The sequence below is a fragment of the Cephus cinctus genome, unplaced genomic scaffold (genome assembly GCF_000341935.2).
Source record: "Cephus cinctus unplaced genomic scaffold, Ccin1 Ccin1_scaffold1762, whole genome shotgun sequence".
Lineage (NCBI taxonomy): Eukaryota > Metazoa > Arthropoda > Insecta > Hymenoptera > Cephidae > Cephus > Cephus cinctus.
Window position 1 is genome coordinate 215,264 of NW_014333980.1, and position 25,121 is coordinate 240,384.

The window sequence follows — 25,121 nt, forward strand, 5'->3', positions numbered from 1 at the left end:
TATAGAATATAATGTATATTTCGAGGATACAGACAGTTACAGAAGAGTACAGGAGCTGCCAAGTTTTTTTAAATTTTAGCTACGAAGGAGCTCGGGCACGTCACCAATTCGCAATAATTTGTAGATTAACGGAATGTTAATGAAAAATAAGAGCAATGATTTCGACGAACGTTAATACTTTACGTCCAAACTAACAACGTCTTATCAGTTTTATGATACGTATCACATCAGCCCGCGCTATTTTAAAAAGATCTCACGTCGCTTGCACGTTTCAGATATAATTCATCTATCTAATTGAATAGGTGATATCTCTGGGGTTTTTCGGGAATCGATCGAATACATTTCTTCGTTGTACATACAGTTACGTCTACGACAAACGGTATATACACTGATTTAGCGCACTAAACTAGAAAATAAATACAATAATATTTTCAGTACGAATCACTCGCCCTTCTACGGCTATAAGTTTTAACGAGTAACATTAATAAATTTCTCATAGTACCTTATAGTCGTCGTCATCATCATGTACAACAACCGATACAGACTACAAACACAAAAGTACAACGATTGGTCAACAATTGTATACATGCAATATTAAGTGTATAGATCGTAAGAATACTGATGGGCATCATTGCCTACGTGTCTAATGATCTCTATTCTAACAAATATCAATCGGCGCCAAGGCAAAGCGATTTTATTTTATTGAAATTCCTATATGAATTTCGACACGATCTACTCTTGCTGATTATTCTAATTAATTACATACGCTCGACGCATTGAGAACAGTGGCTAAATGTTATACCTAAATCAGTATTAAGTGCATTTGGGAGAAACTATTATATAATAAAGAAACTTAATTCTTGAGCTCAAAAGAAGCTGCACCTAATTGGCCATTACGTGTGTTGTTGCGAACGAGTATCGTCCGTTATCGAAACACACCAATAGCTCGTTTCATACAATTGTTCGGTATTGAATAGAACACAGTATTGTCATCTGGCCCGACAAAAATTCTATTGCGATTACATCACTTTTGTTGTGTATATTCTATCGTATTCCGAGAGTGGTAATATGACATGACTGTTCGCAAAACAAATTTTTCGGTACTATTCTTTCACAAATTATATGTAAAATTAAATTTGGAAGCAGCCTACAATCTGTGTCACGATTGCAATTTGTTCAACGGTAAATAATAACTGGCTAAGAATGGCTAGAGAGAATACTATGATTAATTTTAATGAGGATTTCTAGCTGGTATAGGAGGACCACCTGTGGTTCTAGCTGGTACCGGAGGTGGAGCATTCTGAGGTGGTAAACTTGGTGGAGGATGTTGCGGAGGAGGTAGAGGAACTTGTCTCTGTGGCAATGGAGGTGGTACAGAACTTGGTGGTGGTCTATTGGATGATTCTGATGGACTATCCATCCTGGGTAATGGAGGAGGTGGTCTATTTGGCACAGGATAATTAGGAGAGTTATCTTGTATTTCCTCGTAGATTGCAGAATCTGGTGAAGCTCTCTCAGGTTGTTCGTCTTCGGAATTCGACCTGGGTGTGGGTATTGGGAACTGACTTGGCACGACACTAAAGACTCCCGCACGAGTTACATGACGTCTTTCCTGTCCCGGACTTCTAGAAGGTTGCGCAGGTCGACTTGGTGGTGCTGGTCTCGGTGGTGGGATACTGCCATTTGGACTAGATCTTCCTGTAGGTGGTCTTTCTGATATTCCCAGTTGATCAAATCCTTGAACTGGACTAGATGATGGACTATCGTCACACTGAGGAACTGTTGTATTGCTACAAATCTCTATCTCTTTCTCAATAAGTTGTACCCAGTTTGGCGACTTCAAACTCAACTTTAGGGTCTGACCGCAGACCTGGGTCATCCCTTTGCGTACTGCGGCAAGGGCGCTCTGACCATCCCGGAAGGTTACCCAGATAGTTTCCCCTACGAATCTCACGAGAATCACTTCGCCAATGTGAGACAAGTCCTGGAGGAGAGCCATCATGAAGCTGTCGTCGAAAACGCTGTCAATATCGTCATTCTCTTCTACGGCTCTGACTATTATGGTACCATCCGGAGGTCCTAGATCTTGAATAACTTCCCGGAAGACGTGTTCCCGCTTCTCAGGATCCACGCGATAAACATCTATGTCAATTAGGGCGATTACTGGTCTGTGATCGCTCTGCTTTAATTCAGCTCTACCGTAATACACCAGACGACCGGGATTCCAATCAGTTGGAGAATCTGCACGAGAATGCAATACCCCGTCATATAATAACAACATAAACGATAGATAACAGTATTCCTAAAAATATACCTATATCCGGTATCTGCTTTCGCCTCTTCCACAGTACTCTATCAGTCCAAGCTGGCTGACGGCATTTCTCGCTAGTATCATAATCATCCGAGAAGAGATCATACTTATATGTAGGTGGGAAATTAATAGGGCCTTCTAGGAAGTTCTTGAAGACGTTGCCTTGCTCCTGCTGCGTCTAGAAAAAAAATATCTAATAAAAATTGATACCATCATTACCCTATGAAGAAAACTTCCAACAGTTAACAGTGTATTCAACTTTTATTTTCATACTAGATGCTTACCCGTAACTGATCATAATGTAAAATCTGATCAAATTCATTGCGTCTAATCATTTCTTTCATGTCGTCCTTATCCATGTCAACCCTGTAGTTAAAGTCTCCGCACCAGAAGACATAATCGTGAGTATTCAAGGTTCTTCCCATGGGGAAGGTTACTTTTCTTGTGATTTCCGCGTAATCAGCGTTCCGCTCGCTGACCTGCGATTGCCCGGCAGCAAAATGAGCGCAAACGAAGCAGAAAGACGTTGAGTATAAGACGCATCTGATTGCAGCTGCGCCTTTATTACCAGTCGCACCACCCAATCCTGTCTTTACGCAATCTACCGCGACATCCCTTAAGTACGGTGCGTGCTTCGGTCGTATAAAAAGGTAAAGACATACACCGACTAGCTGCTGATAGTTGACCAGAACGTATTCGTGGTCTCTCGATAATACTTTTTGTAACTCTTCAGCCCAAGCCTTTGCATTATCCGAACTGGCTGCCATAATATTGCTGGCATTCAGATCAACGATTTCCTCAAAGCCAATAGCAAATATATCCACAGGAACATTATCGTGTTCCACAGTGACTAATGCTGAAACGAGTAATAATTATTTAATGAATTTCAATCAAACAATAAAGACAGATAGAGATATGGTTGTTGCTGAGTGAGTGGAAACTAGTATACTTTTCCAAATATATCATACGACTGGTTTTAACTAGAAGAGATTAACACGTTGGTATTTGATTTCATGCTTTATCTTCTTCTTGATAGGAGAATAATAATGGAAGCAGAAGGCATCAAGGATTTATGTTCTTACAGATAGAAATAGAAATTGTGTTAAATGTAAAATACCCACATGAGAATTTGCGTGGAGCATCAAGTAACCAATCGGTGAGAGATACTTCTTTATACACAACACTCCTAAAATGTTTTCCGCCATTAACATTATATGTGCCAACGCTGACTCTGAGATTCATAGTCATTACGTATTCATTATATCTTTTACACATTTCCCTTAAAACACTGGGTGGAGCGTGTAACATATTGGATGGTAGAAGTAATCGTGCTCTGTCAGCCAATTCCGTATTTAAAGTTGAACCCAACAATAATATATCAATAGCTTCTTGTTTACTTGAATCAAGAAGATTATTTTGTATTGTTCTAGCAGCAGATCTGGCTCCATCCATAAGTTTCGAACTGCCTTGTATAGCACCAGTGCCAGCATAAATTTTGCTAACTTCGTTGCCATTGTTTATCCACATTTGACGAAAGACTTCTTCGAATCTGGATACCATTTGTTGCTTTTCTAAAAGCTTTAATAGTGCTAATTGTTTACCAAGAATTTCCAGGGCGAAAAATGTTTGCACGCAATTCGTTCTGTCTAAGCAATCTAGACAATTTGTTCTTAATGTACCCTTTTGCTCATGAATCACGTTATTACCAATTGCGTAGAACAAGGAAAATGATTCCAGATACTTTTCCACCTTAGCTTTCAATTTGGAGAGATTCTTTGTGTTGCCTCCACGACATTCCTGGTGATAGTCAAATAATATATGGGGAACGTCCTTATGTTGAGACAGATTGTGATGAGTTTGAAATAATTGACTAAGCATCGCTTCGCCTTCTTTGTTTCCAATGAGACTCGAGCCAAGTAGATTGACGATCACTTGCTGACCGTATCTCTTTTTGATCATTGTAAGATGACGATCGAAAGCCGGTGCCGATGTTTCAAAGCCCCGGGATATCTTGACCTTGTGAGAGCCAACTTGAACTCCTGGTTGTTCCCAAAACAAAGGCACCGACCCCCTTGTCTGTACATAGGATGTTACTTCATTGTCTAGGTAGATTACTTGTTCGGTCTCTACAAAATTGGCTACATGACCATCATCATTGCTGCCTCTTACATTGAACCTAGGGAGATTAAGGGAAGACCTGAAGTTGATTGCGTATTGATAAAAATACATAAAACAGATGCTATCGCTGTTATCTTTACTGCTTCGAAGAGGAAAATATTATTTATAACTAGTGATTTATGAATACAATTGTGGCTCATTATCTACGTATAATGCTCCAATTGAGTATATATGATTTGGAGATACAAATGGGTATAAATAGCATACCTGGTGCCTGCCCTTTCACAACTCAACCTGGAGACAACTACTGCACGAGCTTGTCTGTGTCCAACATAGACAGTACGGATTTCTATGCTACCACACATTGCTTTCAGTAGCCAGTGACTTGTATTGACACCATATCTTAGTAAGTGAATGTGTAGCATTCGATTCCTGATAAACAGAACGAAGAACTCTTGATTGCACATACTGATTAAATGTAATTTTAAAGTCTTAAGAATTCTATGCTATCAACAGTTTGATAAAAATCTTTTTTAATCAATGTATTTTACACTGAATTATAAGCTGGAAATATATATCTAGAATCATGACTATACTAACCAAAAAAATCTATTATCCGTTGTGTTAGATTTACATTGTCTTTGAGCACTTAGAGTAATATCAAGAGCTTCCTGCTGACCAGCAGACCATACAAAATAAAAAGTGCCAGAATTGAGGACTTTTCTGACCTCAGACACTCTATCTTCGTTACTCTGTGTATAATGCAATGGAACAAAGTGTGTCTGGGTTATTCGGAAGATTTCAGATTCTCCAATTTTTCCAACAGAGAAACAACCAGTGACGAGGACAAGATATAGAAGAGTATTCTCCCCAGCATTCAGCTGAAGTACTCCTAGACAGCCATAAGCATCCAATAATTTTGTATATTGTGCCTTTAGGGATTCTGTTTCTTGTGCAGCTATATTAAAAAGTCTTTCATTAATATCATGTAAAAGTAGAAAATACATTAGTAATAATTTACAAAAAACATAACTTCACTGTTATAAATCTTGACAAATCAGTCACATTTTCGACAATACCTTGAAACTAGCTAACAGCAAAGCCATTATATTTTGCTTTAAATATATTAACAAATAGTTATCTAATACAACAATAGAGAAAATTTCTATGTGATAATACATCAAATTAGTGAAATAATCGAATTACTTTTCCTAAAGGTCACAGTAGACGTACATCGAAAAGCTCTAACGATAACTCTGAAATAATTAAGATATTGGAGTAAGATATTCTATAAACATTCTATTTCATTAAAAGCAATTCATAGTAACTGTCAAAAAAGTAAACGTCTTTCAATAGGCAAAGTCCCTAGTGAATTCTGACAAGAATCAATGAGAGGATATGGAAAGAAGTACGGAATAAATATGGAGAAGTACTCACAGAGAACAGCCACTGCCTGTGATTCAAAGAGGACGGTATCTTTACGATTTCGTTGCTCCAAAATGAGAGAGTGTGGACTAGGAGGCTTTAATTTCTCATAAACGCGAAAACCTTTGCCCATCGCCATTTTCGCGATCGAATGTTGCGGTTACAGTGAGAGCTGACAAAAAGAATCGTCATACGGAGTAGCGTAAACTTGTATGCCAATTGTCGTCGTGCCGATTAAAACTGCTGATGGAAAATAGCACGACTTGCGTTGCGTTGCGTTGGATTTCGTTTCTTTTCGATTCTACTTATGGCCCCGCGCTAGAGTTTCCTCGCTAGCGGGCGCCGCTAGTCTGTCGATATTTCGATACCTGCGAAACTTTGCTATTCGACGCGCCGGCTCGGTTCTCTTGATTGCACGGTATTTCGTCGCCGCGCCATTTTCCACTGTTATATCTTTGAGCACAATTGTTTTTCGAGTAATTCAATAACAGACAATGATTTTGTGCAAGAATCATCCTAATCGGTATATTAAATCATTATGAGAATATTTGCTAACAGATGAACAGCATGCATTGTGTCCTTACACCTTTATGATTTTTATAATTTCTTTCATTCTTATATAATTTAATTAACTATGAAAACAATGCGTAAGTAATAAGATGTTTTTAATTTGTTAGTATCAATGATTTATATTGTATACACTGGTGTACACCATTTTTAACTTTTATATGGGTATAATGGTGTAAGCTGGTATGGTAATAAGTTGTTTCACAAGACGGTTTTACCAGCTGAATGTAATTCTTTCAATCTTACTTATCTACAAATTTCAATTATCGGATTTGTTGAGATTTCTAAAAGCAGTACTTAATCATGAATTACTATGAAAGTTTCTTTTTCATTTTCTGAAACATGGAATAACGTTATAACGGAAGTGTGGATTCGTATGCAAATATTAATCATGACATCCGCAATAAATTACTCAACAGAGTGCAGCACAGATGCCCGAGTAATCTCCTAGGTGTCGGCACGTGAGGGTGAATTTCATGGGTGCCGGGATTAGTGAATTTTGTATTTAGCAAGTGAAAACATAAAAAGATACATCGAAAATTTAATAGTTAATAATGCGGAGTGATGACTAACATTTTTTGTGATAAGCTTAACATTCATTATTTTTAAATAAACAGTGCTGCTTCAGAATCACCGTATTTCAGGTTAAGGTCAAAGGACTCCTTTGGCGGGAGTCATAGGATTTGTTTGGAAATAGAATGAACCATGGAAATTGAAAAGGATCTACTTTTCAATTTCACCTCTATAATCATAACGTTGCTGCTCATTTTTGTCTGCAGTCTGACGATTTTTCATAGACTGAAGTAAGTTTTTAGACAGTGAAAGTTACTCTATTCCACCTTTACTTTCTATCATTTTCATTCTAGAATCAGATGGCCAGTCACTGTTAATTGCTGGTTTTGTAATAAAAATACTAAAATCTGGCGACAAGAGCTTGATTGGTGGCTCTGTCCTTCTTGTAAACAGTATAATGGATTTAGTAAGGTAATGTTGATAATTAAGATATAAGGTGATTATCTATAGCATCAATCATGTGTATCTAACTTTTACACAGCTTAGAGATAGCATGACGGATTTAAAAAATATTTTACCGGATTTTTTGGATGGAGTTATTACTTAGAGATGATTATATAAAGTAATGCAATTTAATATAACCATTTTTTTAAATCTATAAACATTATTGACATATTTGAATTTTCAGGATGGAAGCTACAATTACAGCATTCCGGCTCAATACAAATTAGTACAGAATAATTCTATGAAATTCTATGCCAAACCTATTAAAACCAAATCTTCAATTTTTCATAATGGTTTATGTACGCAATGCAATGTTAATGAAGAGTTAAAAATTCGTGAACTCTCTAGATTTGAGCCAAAGAATTTCTGGAACTATGATTGGGAGTTGCAACAATACCGTCAACAACTAGAAGAAAAATATACATTGTGTTCAAAATGCAGTGAAGTTGTACATGATGTACTATGTAAGCAATCATCATGGCTTACACGGTACAAAATGATGTTCTTTAAGCAGAAACCTGTACAAGCTATTGTTAATGTAAGTACTGATTGATGCTATTAAACACTTAACCTGGTATTTAATCATTGTTTACTTGAACCCAGATTGTCTCGGGGCAAACAATTTTTAGACCAAAAGTCAGTAGGCCACGTATATCCTTAATGTGCAGAATGATTAGAGGCTGCAGATAGCTGAACATCTGGGAAACGTAATTCCCGGTTAAATGATTAACTTAAGCCTTTTCCAAATGAACTATAAGATTATGGTATTTAGTGATATGTTCTTTTTTCAGAATGGATCTAAATACGAAAAAATATTTCGACTTATTTCTACAATTCTTTCATCATCAACCATTTACTACATGGGTTCTTGGCCAATACCTTGCACTGGATTATTAATTCAGCTTGGAGCTTGTATCACAAGCCCTGCTAATCGCAGGACATCTGATATGTTCCTTACATTTTTATGGATTTGCATAGGAATCTTAACACCATTCAAAGATTTAAAATTATTAAAATCTGATTTCAACACGGACTACTTTCATTTGGAACATATCACACAATACCATGCAGTAAGTGAATATATTTAATTGTCTTAAAAATCGTTCCATTGTCCTTGATGAATATCTTTGTTATCTACTATAACAAAAAATAAATCCAACTTAGATTCTGATGTTGGCTACCGCTATTGGTTTTGCTAATATAAGAACAAAATCGTATACATTGAGTTCGAGGGGAGTGATGTCGTTCAAGAAATTGGAATCACCATCAAAAAGAAATTCTGGAACCTTGTCGCCAATACCCAGAGCCAACATAACTCCAACCACACCAGAATCTGAAAAAGAAGTAACTCATGTAAAGACGACACCTAATTCTCCAGTAAACATAACAAATCTTTTAATGACTCCGGCCTCTGTAGAAGCACCTGTGCCAATACGTGCCACACAAGTTTTCCAAAGTCCAATGTAAGTTTGAATTCTTTTAAAAAGCAGTTATCATATACCTAAATAACAATGATACCAATTTGTTACAGGACTTTTCACAAGCAAGCTGGCTTCTCGTTTTACAGTAATACGGAAGTGCAAAAAAATGGTTTCGATGAGAGTCTCAGTACCTTAAGTTCACTTTCTTTAAGTGCAACTCCAACAAAGAAATCATTTAAAAAGGCAAAGATGTTCGAGACACGTGTTTATGGTACAAAGAGCTCTGATTTATTTACAAAGTCCCGTCGCCCTATTCTTAGTCCTCCAAAACTAAAGTCTTGGGTCGCCGGAGGATATTGGCAAGCTGGAATGGACGAGCCTGCCCTTTCTCGGTCTTCCAGTCGAAGTTCTGGCTTTGGTTCAGCTGGCTCAAATCTTGCACTTTCTCAGGAGCCTTCGCTGTACAATGACTTTGACCGTTGTTCAGTATTGTCTGATACTACTCAATGCTGCCACCATGCAAAATCAAATAAAGGAAATTTCTCTTCCTTCGTCAGGCCTGAAAGTCCACGGCCACTATTTCCCCGAACATTTAAAGTAAGACGATAATAAATATCTTATAACATGATAATTATTTTTTAAGATATCAATATGAAATCCCTTTTTTAATTCCTTTCAGCCTCACAAAGCACTTTCAGATACAGGCTTTTCGGATGTTCCCACTGTAAAAACGAGAAGCACCCAGGAAATTACTACGCAAACTGGGCAAACGGTCTTAGCAACACCCACTTGGCTTCCGGCATTGCTCTGTGGTTCACTAATCTTTAACATGATAGTCCTCTGCACGATTTTACTACGTTAAGGATCAGTAACGTTTATACAGGATGTTCTAGAGGGTTCATCTTGTTGCATTACCTAGACCTGAATCAAAACTAGATAGAATTTGCTTCTCCGGGTTTCTGGATTTTCAAATATTGCCACCTGCCTGACAGAAAATTCTTATTTCCTTTGTTTACAATAACCAGAGAGAGAATGACAATCGATATTTATTAATAGTCTATAATTATACGTACATTTTTTTAAATTTCACTCGCAAAGTATTCTCTTGTATTTGAACCATCATTTTTGTTTCTTTTTTTTCCATTTTTATATCCTTACTACTACAAGTCTAACAAACCGACAGGTTGGCAATTACTTTAAGTTTAAGACAGCGTGAGTGATATTTAAAGCTCACCTAAGAAATATGCAAACTTTCGTTAAATATATATAAGTAATGGTATTGCGATACGTCAAGGATAATTAAAGTACGTAATTCTTGCGTGAAGCGTATAACGAGTGATATTCGTTCATTAGAAACTAAGATAGTTATTGTTACAGCGATTACTAATAGATAAGTTGACAATTAGTTAAGTTCCAATTGTGATAATAATGATGTCAGTTCTTCGTAAGTGTTCATATAACAAATAAGATATTATGAGAGTCGTACAGTACTTAATTTATTTTCTATATCTTTCTAGATTTAATAATCTGACATAAAAACCTACGAATATTCTAAAAAATTTATTTATATTAAAGTCAAAGGTTGCTTACGTCAATGTTGAATATATGTATACAGTATAATCTGTTACCTGATTGCTTATCACGATACTGTATGACTCTCATTAGACGTAATTTGTTTTATCTCACATAGAAAAAAAGCACAGAAAGATGCAAAGCAAAACTGCGAAATAGAAACACTAATAATTCAAGTGAACCAACTTGTAGTACGGATGATTGACTATTATTACATAGTATACATATATATATATATAAAACTATAGTTTGTATACGAGTTTATATTGTATCAAACTATAATCTAATTGAATGTTCATAATAATTGATAAAAAATGGATTCTTGTAATAGAAGTAATTGCGGTCTATAACCATTGTTAAACAATTGGACATTTTATATAGCTTAGAGTACTTTATACGAATGCTCAAAGTTTTCGTAAAAGTCTTCTAATCGATTAAGGAGAAGTTAAGGTAACATTGTGGGTTCTCTTTAGCTCGGTAAGGAGTTGCTCTTTTGTTCAAAGAATCCAAAAAGATTTGATATCACAAGCCGTGAAAACTTGTTTAACAATAATCGCTACAGGTTCTTTTCTTTTTTATACCGTTATGCATTCACGTTACGTTGTTATTCGCAATATGGGACAGCTAATTTTAAAAAAAACACAGCAATTTATAGATTGACTTTCCAGTAAATTCGTTAAATGCTATTCTTTTTTTTTTAATAAATTGCACAATTGGCAGATAAACGGAATAACTTTAATTTGACTTTTTAACAATAATACTGTCATTTAGGACTTTATCAAAGTGCCACTGCAGGCAGTGAACATAGTGAAAACTATTTGTTATTTTAATTATTTAGAATCAATGTACCGAAAGCTTTTACATGATTCTTTAATCTGAGTTCTATGGAAAGGATAACTGATCATACTGTCAGATATTGTTGTAGTCTCTAATATTATACATACTGTCTACAGCCAATGACATAAAAATAATTTATTTTTTTTTCAAGTGCTTCCAAACCGTTGATACATAAATGCATGTTGCTAACCGATAAGACTGTATATGATTTTGTTTTAAACGATTGTACTCTGCCACTACTTGATACATTAATTGACTACGTCATTAAATATAAGGTAATAGTCGATGTTCATACCCCACTGCGATAAAGAAATAGAAGAATAATCCCAAATATCAACTGTGCTTACACAAAAGAACACTGCCATGTATAATAAAATTCATTTAAAACACTAATTAATATATCATTTTACATATTGTTATTAAAACCAGAAGACAGTCATATAATCAGAATCAATTGCTTCATATGTACTCGTGCATATTTAATATAAATATATAGACGAGCTTAGTATTCAGATATTACAACACAAGCCCCGTATGAAGCAATCCCTTGATATAATATAATTGATTAAATATTTATAAGCACTTCTGTATCCTAATATGACCGATGCTTGATATGTTTTGTACATAATTGGTATATATATACCATCTTTGTTATACTTCAAGGAAACAACCTTTGTGAGTACTTAATAAAAAAAGAGCTTAATAAAAATAAAACAAAAATTATACTTATTGTCTTGAAATTGAGATTTGTATAGATTAAAATGATTATTTGATTGAAAAAACATATCAAATATAGAATTGTGGTAATATAACTATGTGTATAATTAGAATGATAACCGACAGATTCTTCAACATTAGCAACGGCACAAAAGCGTTTTTTATTGTTCGACTTAACTTGATACAAAATGTACAATGATGTTTATACAAAACGATGTGGCATTGTAACATGAAATGCAATTCACGTTTTTCTTTCTCTTAAATTTGAACATTAGCCGTAGTACGTATACAGGACTATGGAAGCTCACAGATAATTGTGTGATTAATATTTTGAGAATTAGATAAAACAGTCATTTTTGTAAATACCTACGCACAATATGCTTCGGCGTCGTCATTTCTACATCTTCTCTCTCCACTTCAATCGAAAATTTTTGAAAAATTTACTATTTTCTTGTTTTTCTTAAGTAACAAAAAAAATTGTAATAGGTATTTATCATTAAATCTATAGTCTAAGAGAAGGACAGTGTAAAGTATGACATAAGAGGTGTATAATATTGTAATGTCCCGTATAAATAAACAACCTCTCTTTACATTGAGTCATAATTACAGTCCTGTTAGTACATACTTTTTTTATCAATAACCCACTTACGCTCGCACGCACTCACAGACAAAAATAAAAGATCGTTTTACGAAATAAAATCGAATTCGTACACGCACTGGATAGTCCGACAAGTGAGGTTCGCGTAGTTTTTTGAGTTTGCACGGTGCTTCTCTTGACGGTAATCCAGGAATTAGTGAAAATAAAATAACGATTAGATAAAGAGAGACACAAGGTAAAGGAAAATATAGTATTTCGTTAATAAATATATCCCGGCACACATCAGCAAAGAGCTAGAAAAGGAGGAAGAAATATATATATATATATAGCTATAGATATAATGTATATATAATCAATTAAAAAACGTGGTTAACTCCTAGAGAGTCGATAAAGATCTGTTCTTCTTTTTTTTTTAAGAAATTCGAAAAGGCACTTTTTCCTCCCTTGACTTTCCCGACGGATTCAGATCCTTTTGAATTTTGTTCCACCTTTACGAGAATCCGCGTTAAACGGCCTAAGTATATTATGGCAGTATTACGTAGTCTAACGCTTAACAGAATCATATTAATCGGTTAATCGCTATTAACGAGACATGGTTAATCGTTCGTTAAAAATGGTCTGTTCGACCATTTTCGTTCGTCCTCGAAAAATACAAAATTTTATGACACACCATCATTCCTTCAGGTCGAAGGAGTTCGTCTTTCTTCACACTAGTTGGAAGATCCTTCGCCGACTTTTATTTACCGGCATAAGTCGGATTCTTGAATGTTGATGTAGCTTGCTTGTAGATTGGATTTTCACCCTGCAATAAAGGAGAAGAAAAGTAATAAAAGCTAGTAACAAGACAGGCTAAAAGATTAACAATCTAATTACCGTATCCCACTTAGCCATCATTCTTTCCTTCTCGAACCTGGCAAATTCCCTACGGTCATGAATAGTCGTAAGTAGCTTCCACAATAGAAGTAAGGCCAAACCGATAAGCACAATGGCGCCAATAACACCCAGGACAATTCCAAGCAAATAAATTTGAATCGGACACTCCGGTTCTTCTCGCGCTCGCACTATCAATTCATTCGTTCCATTGGGATAGAAAACATAACTATATTTGCAGTCATCCTCGTCATAGAAAATGCAAAGCTGTTCGTTGATGGTCTCGTTAGTATCAATGGTCTCATTAACATCATTGGTCTTAACAATCTTCAGAGTATATTTCTTGCAATGACTATCGCACTCTTTGGTATCGCTGTAGTTTCCGATTCTGTACACTTGACACTGTACGCAACTGTTAAGTTCCTCGCAACTAATGTCCTGCCTTGGAGGCCTCTCACAGTGCGTTCCTGAGTAACGTTTGTCACCCTCTTCATAGCAGACACACTCACCACATATGCAGTCACCCTGAAACGATATAGAAATTGCTTAACATATTGTACAGACCTCTTGCACGCATTTGAGAAACAACCTAGTGTATCTACTATTCAATAGACTTACATGCCCAGAGCAAAGAACTCCATTTGTGGTACCTGGTGCAATACAAGTGCTTTCAGACGAAGGACAGTTACATGATGAACCCGTCCATTCACTATCGCAAACGCACTGGCCACATACACATTTTCCATGACCAGAGCAGAGGATATTATCTTCGTGGGCGCAGTTAAAGTTATCGCACTCGCAGTACGTTCCCTCTATTACCTGTAAGTAATTTAAAAAAAATTATACGATGCCGGTGATAAATGAAAGTGGTACTTATCTTATTATTCTATTAATAAATTACCTCATCAGGATTATCGCGTTTATTGCAGTCGCATGTACCGCAAGTGCAAACACCACGTCCAGAACAGTCAACAACGGTTGTATTATCAGGTCGACAGAAATTTATGTACTTGTCGCTGCCGGAATTCATATACTCCTGAATATTGCACTCGCAATTCTTACCGAAGAAATTGTCGTTACACTCGCACACCCCACATTTCAGGGTACCCGTGCCACTACAATTTGATGAATTTTCTTCGTACAGGGGGTGACCTTTGTGTTCGCATTCGCAATCGCATAGCATCTCGAGGTTCACCGTCAACGCCTCATTCACGCCCACCTAATTGATTTACTTCATGATAACGTTGCAGTTCTGAGGTACACTTCTTTTTATTTACTATGAGAAGGTATTATTTACAAAAAGACCAATAACTATTTTGATATCAAGCATAAACAAATTTTGTGAAATACTTAAATTTACTGTGGCTCTCTTAAGGAATGCAGAAATAATACAGTTCAATGGAATTTAAAAAAAAACAGACTTGAAGTACATATTAAATGATATCAATGAACACATGTATTTTGTAGGATGCATTTTCCTCAAAGACTTACCGGAGAAATGTTGAATCGCTGCTTCCATTCTGATCTATTAGCAGGACACGCATTTACTTCGATCTCAGCAATGAATGTGATCTTGCTACCGACTTTCAGTCCGTCACATTTCGAAGTCTCAACGAGCGTGTCACTAGGATCGAGGCAACTTGAGAAGTAACGGATTTTAATCGCACTGCTGGCGGTATGCTGCATTTGCAGAGAGGTTGAAATAGCATTGTATTGTTCTCTGATTAGGTCAACGATGTTGCTGGAATCGTTTGATAATTTTCCAGCATAGGAACCCTGCACGTGTTCCGTGAGACGTTTGTAAATACTAATCTGTTCTTCGGTTACTGCCCAGATAATATTAATCTTATTGTCATTGGCCTGTAATCACGTTTTCTTAATAAGTGATTCGTCAGTGAATAAATGAGTAAATGAAGGATACGCGTATACGTACTATGCGATTTATCTGTGAGATACTGGGATAGTCCTGCTTTGACGAATGCGTATAAAAACCGTTATTATCAAGATGGCAGGAACCATCGTTAGGCTTAACGATTCCACCAAGCTTTCCGTCTCCAGCATAATGGAAGCCGGCATTCGTAGAAAATACAAGAAGCCTACGAGTTTTATGTCGCCAGCCAATTTGATTGAGGCAAACTATTGCCTGCATAATTGCATCGAATCCACCTTCTGGTGCATCCAGGTTTCCGGAAACAGAAGCGTTCCGGACAAGGTCCTGAAAGGGATGAATTATTTTTTTGTAACAAATTGAATGATCGAAATCTACATTATAATACTGTATTTATGTGTTATAATACACTCACTGCAAATTGACTGGTGTTCGTTGACAGATCCATTACATGTTTGTAGCCGTAGGGAGCTGTACAATTTGGACATGGTTCGAGGAGCCTAAAAGTGATTTAATTAATTTTATTATTATGGAGTATTGGTTTGAAAGAAAAAGAGTTCTGTAATGATCTATTATGCAGATTTTGTCATTTAATTTATATTATACTTACGCCTTAGGCACAGTGCTGACATACGGCATGACAACCTTGTCGACGAAACTTCCAAAACCAAGACTAAAGTTACTTGTAATTTTGCTCATACTCTCCACAAGTAATTCCGCCAGGTCGGACAGTTTTGTCTTGTCGTCTTCCATAGACTTACTAAGATCCATAAGGTAATAAAGATCTACTGGATAATCTTCGGCCAACAAATATTTGAAAGATATTCTATGAGCCTCGTCTAAGCAAATAAATATTGTTTCGCATAAATAAATCTATACGGTATCAGTTTAACGACGTAATAACTTTTAATTAATAATGAACATTTGAAAATGCCAGTGATTCGATCTGGTAATGAGTAAAAGATGACTCAACACTAAGTTAGTCATGGTTCTGCTTACACTGAGATACCTGAGCTATGATCGTTGTAACGTGTATCTAAAAATTATGCACAGCAATTTTAACTAGGAGACGTTAATGTAAAAATACTAAATAGCCTATGGACGAATTAAAATTAATTATGTATAAACATACCACTACATCTGTCTGATGCAATTTCAATATATTTTTTTATAAAAGTTATATGAATACTCACTAATTCTAAGCTTGAGAGTCACTTCCTGTGGCGAGATTTGTACAGCTGGCTGTCGCCTTGCTCCAGCAGTACCACTACTCGAAGAACTGTGGGTTCCAGAATAGGTAGACCTCGAGGAATTTGAATATTCTCCATATTCGGAACTTTCGTATCCACCACTAGAACCTCCACCAGCAATATAACCCCCTTTCGTTAATTCGCTATTTCTTTTCACGCTGAAGAAATTGTCTGGATTCCAGTTGTACTCTTCAGGACATAATGCATATATCCTTGTATTTACATTTGGCAGGAAACAACGATTTTCCTTGAAATTCTGTAATCATGTAGATGAATTACAATCGCGTGACTTGGTCATTCATGGGGAGAAATGTTTGATATAAAGAGGCTTTCTGAGGATTAATCTTAGTCCTTTTGTCAATCAGAGAACAAATAAACTAGGCCAAAGTGTATCGATTATCTGTCAGAAGTAGGATAATTTGATACGTGAATAGAAGCAGTTCTAAATATAGAACGTATCACATCGTCCAGATATATTGATGTAAAAGCTTCAGGACTATAAAAGTATTCGACTGTATATGTTACACTTTTTTGTATGCTATAGTAGAAAAATAATTATTAAAAAATTCACAAACATTATAAGCTACTGTTGATCATAATTTGAATGGATTGTTTGTCAGAAAAAATTCGGCGAATTAAGACTATGCACTTTTCAGCATTTTTTAAAAATAGATATGAGCTAATCGATGACGTAATGTCTTCCGTGTAATAAGGCCGGCAGGATATGAACACATAGTGTTTTTAGATATCATTCATGTAAAGCTATGCATATGATTGTAATTTAGAATTTCCTTGTAGGAAATTAGTGAAAGGTTTACAGTGACTATATACATATGTTGATCTCAATGAATTCGCACTTACAGGAGCTGCACACCAGGCACAGTGTGGTGTCTGTATGCATTCATGGCAAGTCTGTTTACTAATGCAGGGATTCATTCCTGTGAGTCTCTCGGATGATGGCTGACTTGAATTGACGGTGACCATAAATGTCGCCGACAGAAGCATCACGACCCATCCTAAGCTGCCAAACATCCCTGCAATAGAATATTAATTTTAGTTTCGCAAGCACTATTGAGTTGGTAACTTTTATAAAGATTTTGGAGCATGTTGATATTGTGCATGAATACTAATTAATGTTTGTACAAGATATTAATTAATGTAATGATCACCACAGTTAATTTCATATATTACTTCATTCTATATACAGTATATAAATATTTCTTCAATTTCTATACTGCTTTTTTATTATCCGCTATCTTCCAGCTGCAGTCCAAAATAAATATTACCAAGAAAATGATAAGGTGCAGGATAAGAATGTCTATTTTTTTCTTAGAATTTCCTTAAGAGTATCTCATGGTCGAGACTCCATTTATGGTTTCCTCAATAAAATCAGCTGATTCATATGGCAAGGAAATTCATTGGCAATATTTTTTGCTATTCCTTACAATGATGTGACTAATGTCATCAGTGAAAATTAGCAGGCAGTAATATAAACTCTTATCAATTCCATTCCATAAATGATTGTGAAATTATGCATTATAAATAATCAATGTGAAAAATAATGGACCAATTTTGCAATTTATATTGTATAGTCAGTATTGTAAGTTTACACCGTTTACACCAGTGATTGGTCATAATGTGTTTAAGCAGAACTCTATTATTAATCCACTGAGTCACATTTTCTTGGCAACTTTGCTGTGTAAACTTTCACGTATGTTGGATTCGTAAGAGATAAAAAAAAGAAGCTAATCCATTTGTAACTCTCGAAAATATACGATTTCATCAAACTTATAACGTAAACTTTAACATAATCGCATAAGATAACCTGATAATTCAAAGTTCGCTCATCCAAAAATACCCAAACTGTTTGTGAAAAAAAAATGTTAATGGTAATAACAGAATAAATTTCAAGCATTCTCTATCGAATTTTTCCAACGGAAACGATGTAACGTTGTAGATTGTTCATCAACATGAAAAAATAGACGTCGTACGTTCTCAAGGAGATTATCAGGATCGGATTAGACTATGCCACAAATATCATAAAATAGAACGGAAACGCGAGGATGATTTCCCTTGATATAAAAATAGGGGGTCAATCCCGATAAGAAGCTAAAAGATGAGAAAGAAATAAGAAAATGATATTTAGGCGCGGCCTAAACCGGCTCTCCCACGCCTTGTCCCACTCTTTCATTCATTCTCTTTCATATTTCTAATACTATAAAAGTCCACGCTACGGTTGTGCATTACATGAATGAAGGAAGAAAAAAACAAATAAAAATACATCAGCATTATTTACGGCTTGCAAAGCAAATATATCTGTTGAAAAAAAAAAGAAATATGAATACCATCAACATTATATTCGAAAAAGAATAATCGCATCGAGAGGGATGCCGATTACCAGATACAAAAAAAAAATTATATCAGAAAAAATATGGGCAGGAAGAAGAGAAACAAGAAAGCTAAAGACTATGGAATAGAAACAACAATTTTTTTGAAGAGAAAAAGTAAAAGGGTTTAGGGATAAAACTCTTGGTCAAGAGGAAAATGGTGGAAATAAAGAGCCCTTCTGCAGCGCCTCCGCGGCACCCTGTGGACGATGTCGTCATCACTCTATTTACGGCACTCGATCACCGCCACAGTTGTTCACAAGAAAAAATCGTCTCCGCTGGAGAATACACGGGTATGGAATTATTTGTGGATGCGATTGTTTTCTCTTACTTTTACAATTTGGTTGATAGGCAGTCAGTTTATAACATTACAGCGCGCGAACGCGGGCAAGTTTTCGCGAGTGCTGGCTGGATCACCGTAAAAGGGCAACCCGCGACGAGAGCAGAAAACGCGCCACTCCACAATACAAGGAACGCAGTTCGCGCAACACTGGCTGTCCGACCGAAGTCACATTGAAATATCTTCGGCTGGGTCTGCTTCGAGGAAACCAGTTGCCTGTTAGTTGAGAACTTGAGACACTGCTACCATGACGTCATTACTCAACATGGATTCCCCATCCTGGAGATCTGCACGTTTTTTTTTTATATATACCAACAAAGGATAACCGAATCAAAATTTTTAAAAAAGTAATCTTATACCCATTTAAAGATGATTTCGAAACTTGAGAGAAAGATCTGTCTTAAGTTAAGATATTGTTTCAGAACTTAATCGTATAATTTACTATAAGTGAAATGATACTGTTTATAAATTGAGGCTTCGGATGGTAAATTGTATTATGGGCAATGATAATGGTAGTTTTTTTTAATGGAAAAGATAATTTTTATTGGTACTGGTTTTTTGATGAGACAAAAATAATGATACTTGTTGGAAATAATTTGATCAGTACTTTATTGTGATTTTATTTCGATAAATAACAGATTCTCGAGAGTTGATGGTTTCTTTTCTTGAGATGTCTCTGGTGGCTACGTGTGATGTACGAAAGAATTTTTTGCACATGAGATAAAACAGATGGAATATGTGATTGGTACAGAAGCTGTAATGTGGCGCAGCGTGGCTCCGTGATTACAGACTACGGACTTTATTCACGCGAAACGAAATTGCGTGAACAGTGAGTTTCACACAGTTTCACTGCATAGTCTACATAGTAAGTACGTGATAGGTACGTTCTGTCATTAGTTTCAAGTGACAGTCAAATTTTGGTCGTGAATAAAATTGCAATAGAAGCTTGTATTAATTCTTATTCATTTGGGTGAGATATGATCTTTATTTTGTATCCTACATTAAATTTGTATCAGCTGTTATACTATTTTGAAGGACCATGCTGTTTATTTTTAATTTCTCTGGTATTTCATAAATAGCCATCTATCCACTGGTACAACTACAATATGTTTATCTTTAGACATCTTTAGGAATGTAAATGACTTGCACAATACCTTTGAATACATGATGTTTTTTTTGAAGATGTACTTACCACTTGACATTAAATAATTTCAATTTATTCTAGATTTAATTGATCATTTCTGGTTGATGAATGTGCACTCATTGGGGAATATGATTCACAAACAGTGGTTGTTGCATGAGAAAGTTTAGATTTGCAAAAAAAATTCATTGGATTTTAATGTTGAGATATATAAAAAACAATTAGTTTTCTTAAAGATACTTTAGCAAACACATGATTATTTATAGTATATTGTTCTGTTGATAAAGAAATATTTTATTACATACATATAGAAACAATGTAATAGGATTGCATCGTCATGTAATATTTTTATGAGATATTATATTAGAGTTAATATAGCCTGTCATTCTGTATTTATTTGTTACATTTTAGCCAGAGACATAAGTTTTAATAGCACCTAATTGTTACATCTATTAAATAAAAATACTAAATTAATATTTTTCTATTTACAGATATTTTGTCTTGATACCAAATTGACAAGTATATTGGCAACTTTATCGTATCAATGAAAAATTCTTCAACATTGTATACCTACATTGTTTTACAGTGATGCATGTGCCCTTACCCATTTTCTATAGAAAACGATTTGGATTTAAGTATTGGAAAGTTTTCACAATAATTACAGGTTCTTTAATATAACAAATTTAACGTGCACATATAAAATAATTGAAGCACGAAAGACTTACAAAATTGCTATAAGTAATTGCTGTTAAGTCAACAATGGCAGCAGCAACAGTATCACCAAGCATTGCACAAGTGTCTGGTAAGGACCATGGATTAACACTGACTGTCGATTATTCCAGTATACGTGGCAAGGTATTAATTTATTAAAATCTAAAAGTTCTTAAGATGTAATAATGATTAATTTAAAAAAAGTTACTATTAAATATTATTAAAAACACAACTCTTTTCTTCAAATTTTCAGGATGTACTGGTCAGTCCTTCAGAGGATCAGTATGAATTATTACTGAGACGTTTGAAAGAAAGGATTCATGATGGTGGGAGTGAGACAATATTTGATATTGGAATTGGGGAGGGTAAATATATACAAAATTTTCTAAGAATATTTATACTTTGTATTCACAATCAACTTTCTCGTAACACAAATACATAATGTTGCAAGATGGTTCAGAGGATGGATTGAAAGAAGATGAGTATGAGGCATCATTGGCTACTTTACAATCTCTCGCTGCTACTTTGGAAGCTGATTGTGTCCTCTTACGTCAGAGTAAAGTAGATAAGGGACTAACAGGACAATATCTAGTTAGAAAACGCTTGGATCAGCAAGATTTCTTAGAAATCAGGTTAACAAAATCTCTGTATCATAGTGCTTATAGATACAATAAACTTAAAATAATCTAAGTTTTATGGTGTCAACTTTTTAGAGTGGCTGTAGTCGGAAATGTCGATGCTGGAAAATCAACACTACTTGGAGTGTTAACTCATGGGGAACTAGACAATGGCCGTGGCTTGGCTCGTCAAAAACTGTTTCGCCATAAGCACGAAGCTGAAACTGGGCGAACTAGTTCGGTGGGAAATGATATTCTTGGTTTTGATAGTGTCGGTATGTATTTACTTCGAATAATTAATGTAGTAACAATCTCATTACATGAATTATACATTTATTTATATTCTTGTCCAGGCAACGTCGTTAATAAACCTGAACATGGATCTTTGGATTGGGTAAAGATTTGTGAGAAATCATCAAAAGTGATAACATTCATTGATTTAGCCGGACATGAACGTTACCTTAAGACTACAGTCTTTGGTATGACTGGTCATGCTCCAGATTTTGGTAAAATATACAAAAGCAATCAAACTTTTTTAAATTTCATTCCATAAATATTACAAACGTTTTATCGTATTTGATTTCTAGGGATGCTCATGGTAGGCGCAAATGCAGGAATAGTTGGAATGACTAAAGAACATTTGGGATTAGCTCTTGCTTTGTCAGTTCCTGTATTTGTTGTAGTTACGAAAATTGACATGTGTCCACCGAATGTCTTGCAAGAGAATTTAAGACTACTTGTCAGAATTCTGAAATCTCCTGGTTGTAGAAAGGTTCCTGTTATGGTTAAGAATTCAGATGACGTGGTTATTAGCGCTACAAACTTTGTATCAGAAAGGTACTTACAATACTTTTTCTTTTTTTTTTTTTAATCATATTGAAAAAAGGAATTGATTCTTCATAGCTTTAAGGTTACACTATTTTTATCGTTATCCTCCAGGCTCTGTCCAATATTTCAAGTATCGAACGTGAGTGGAGATAATTTGCATCTGTTGAAAATGTTTCTAAATCTCTTAACAGCCCGTATGACTAGTCACGATGATGAGCCAGCGGAGTTCCAAATAGATGACACATATTCCGTTCCTGTATGTATTATTCTTTAGAAGCATGCCTCAATATCATAGAACAACGTTACCTCAAAACATATATTATAGATAAAAAAATGAAGTTGTACGATTAATCTCTTTAATTGCGTCTTTCAGGGAGTAGGTACCGTAGTTTCAGGCACGACATTGAAAGGTATCATAAAACTAAATGATACCCTACTATTGGGACCAGATCCTCTGGGTCATTTCATACAAATTGCTGTAAAAAGTATCCATAGAAAGAGAATGCCTGTACGCGAAGTTCGTGGTGGTCAAACAGCAAGTTTTGCCCTGAAGAAAATTAAGAGATCACAGATACGCAAGGGAATGGTGATGGTTTCACCAGCTCTTAATCCACAGGCCTGTTGGGAGTTCGAAGGAGAGATTTTAGTATTACACCACCCCACTACAATAAGTTCTCGTTATCAAGCTATGGGTAAAAGAATGAATCATTGAAATGAAATTAAATCAAGCTACTATCTTGCAGTTCATCACAACTTTCATTTTTTTTTCTTATTACAGTTCATTGTGGAAGTATTAGACAAACTGCTTCAATTTTATCTATGTCACAAGATTGCTTGAGAACAGGAGACAAAGCATTGGTACACTTCAGATTCATTAAGCATCCGGAGTATATAAAACCTGGACAACGTATGGTATTTCGCGAGGGTCGTACTAAAGCTGTGGGCAATGTATTGCGCCTTATTCCACACACTGGTGCGTCTCACTTTCAAAATTCACGAGTAAATAAACCTAATAAAACTCAACAGAATCGACAAAATGGTTCAAGTCAACAGGCAAGTTTCTATTGAGCAAAAAATTAATACTATCGCCGTTTATTAAAGTTTATAATGTAATTTGTGATATTATTAGACGTCAGACATGGCTGATCAGAACTCTACGTTTGAGGGCGAGCCAGACAAGCGTGAAAATATGCCACAAAGATCAGGTATAGCTCAATCGGTTAAGAAAGGTCGAGGTCGTCGTGGCGGAAGAGCACACAATGCAACAGCGAATATAGTGCAGCCATTGTCTGAGCAAAATCCACCGGCTAAGGTGTAATCAAAAATTGATGTACCGAGATCAAGTGCATGAGTTGTTTTAGCAATGATATTTTTCAGTATGATAAAAACAATGAGTCTTTTGTTACATCCGTCATTAATTAATGCGCAGTAATCAGGCAGGTTCTACTTTTAGAAATAATAAGGTAACAGTACAAATGGTCTTCACGCTTGTATTTTGGCATTTGTTCATTTTGCGTATTTAGGAACATTGTCCATTAACTTGAGTAAGTACCAAGTACAGAAATTTTCATACACAAGAGAGTTTGGCAGTGATTGATTATCATCGAATACTTATTCCAATATTGGTACATGATTGCGTTCCTTCCTTTTTATATTAACATTTGGCAAACTATATCTTGTCTAAAGAACATCGTCGCAATTTTATGTTGGGAGTCTATATTGTATTGAAATTTCTTTGGATTTTGATTTCTCTGTGCTATATATTTGACCTCCTTTCAGTTGAAAAGTAACATCTGTGATTTAGAAAAATAAAGTTATTAGTATAATAATAATAGTCTGACTGTTTTTGACAATCTAATATGATCTTTAAAAAAAACGTGCATCATCCATAACTTTTTTTGTCAATGGTACGTTATACGAATTAATATATTTTTTATTTTCGTTTAGTGTCTCAATACGCTGAACAGAGATAAATCCAGAGATAAATTTCTGAAGTATAATTCAGAGATATAATTCATTTTATCGATTGCAGTTATTACAGAGAAAGGATAAATTTTATTATTTATGTTCACCGTTTTTCGGAAACTTTGCTCGATACGTGAGAGCGAGATGAGAAATTAATATAAAATACTTTTTTGTATCTTATTCTCGTAATAACTGAAAGATAAGGAGAAGAAGAGAAATGTCTATTTTGTCTCTGTATTTGTTTGATTTGTTCTTTTTGTTGCGAAATGTAAGGATACCTAACGTTACAAGCACTATCAAATATATAATTCACAATTTATTATATTTGACTGATTTCTATATTAGTACTAAATGTAAAGAAGCTATGTTACATAATAAATTCTTATGAAGTTTTCGAAAACCTATACGTCATTGCTCTATTCTATTATATTGTATTACTAGCAATCAAACTCCTATGTATGTACAATGTGCTTGTATCTTTTTTTTTTATTCACATAAATCAACATATTTTAAAAACAGTGACTACCTGATTGTAGACCTT

General features: G+C 35.2%; 4 protein-coding genes across 7 annotated transcripts; 2 read left to right on the forward strand and 2 right to left on the reverse strand.

Annotated features, from left to right (window-relative positions):
- LOC107273587 (synaptojanin-1) lies at nucleotides 1–5,993 on the reverse strand. The gene is made up of 7 exons (XM_015751943.1): nucleotides 5,867–5,993; nucleotides 5,030–5,387; nucleotides 4,697–4,861; nucleotides 3,433–4,487; nucleotides 2,596–3,167; nucleotides 2,315–2,489; nucleotides 1–2,241 (listed from the first exon to the last, which is right to left on the reverse strand). The coding sequence occupies exons 1-7, from the start codon at nucleotides 5,991–5,993 to the stop codon at nucleotides 1,232–1,234; spliced, it is 3,462 nt and encodes a 1,153-aa protein (XP_015607429.1). The 3' UTR covers nucleotides 1–1,231.
- Nucleotides 5,994–6,580: 587 nt separating this feature from the next.
- Nucleotides 6,581–11,768, forward strand: LOC107273592. The gene is made up of 7 exons (XM_015751949.2): nucleotides 6,581–7,224; nucleotides 7,288–7,405; nucleotides 7,623–7,976; nucleotides 8,230–8,508; nucleotides 8,603–8,901; nucleotides 8,970–9,456; nucleotides 9,539–11,768. The coding sequence occupies exons 1-7, from the start codon at nucleotides 7,127–7,129 to the stop codon at nucleotides 9,719–9,721; spliced, it is 1,818 nt and encodes a 605-aa protein (XP_015607435.1). The 5' UTR covers nucleotides 6,581–7,126; the 3' UTR covers nucleotides 9,722–11,768.
- Nucleotides 11,769–12,112: 344 nt separating this feature from the next.
- On the reverse strand, nucleotides 12,113–19,446 carry LOC107273588 (integrin beta-PS). The gene is made up of 11 exons (XM_015751944.2): nucleotides 19,310–19,446; nucleotides 17,453–17,625; nucleotides 16,535–16,847; nucleotides 15,952–16,180; nucleotides 15,757–15,841; nucleotides 15,387–15,668; nucleotides 14,945–15,313; nucleotides 14,355–14,672; nucleotides 14,072–14,272; nucleotides 13,457–13,978; nucleotides 12,113–13,385 (listed from the first exon to the last, which is right to left on the reverse strand). Exons 2-11 carry the CDS (start codon nucleotides 17,621–17,623, stop codon nucleotides 13,320–13,322), a joined length of 2,556 nt encoding a protein of 851 aa, XP_015607430.1. The 5' UTR covers nucleotides 17,624–17,625; nucleotides 19,310–19,446; the 3' UTR covers nucleotides 12,113–13,319.
- On the forward strand, nucleotides 19,422–24,980 carry LOC107273591 (GTP-binding protein 1). Of its 4 annotated transcripts, XM_025090962.1 has the most exons (12): nucleotides 19,422–19,536; nucleotides 19,957–20,288; nucleotides 20,951–21,314; nucleotides 21,424–21,535; nucleotides 21,622–21,802; nucleotides 21,884–22,062; nucleotides 22,141–22,293; nucleotides 22,375–22,624; nucleotides 22,727–22,871; nucleotides 22,989–23,307; nucleotides 23,394–23,668; nucleotides 23,745–23,933. In XM_025090962.1, exons 3-12 carry the CDS (start codon nucleotides 21,219–21,221, stop codon nucleotides 23,931–23,933), a joined length of 1,899 nt encoding a protein of 632 aa, XP_024946730.1. In that variant the 5' UTR covers nucleotides 19,422–19,536; nucleotides 19,957–20,288; nucleotides 20,951–21,218. The 4 variants fall into 4 exon arrangements, with proteins under 4 accessions (XP_024946730.1, XP_015607433.1, XP_024946731.1 ...); XM_015751947.2 differs by having other exon boundaries at nucleotides 19,525–20,288; nucleotides 23,745–24,980; XM_025090963.1 differs by having other exon boundaries at nucleotides 19,525–20,198.
- Nucleotides 24,981–25,121: the final 141 nt, after the last annotated feature.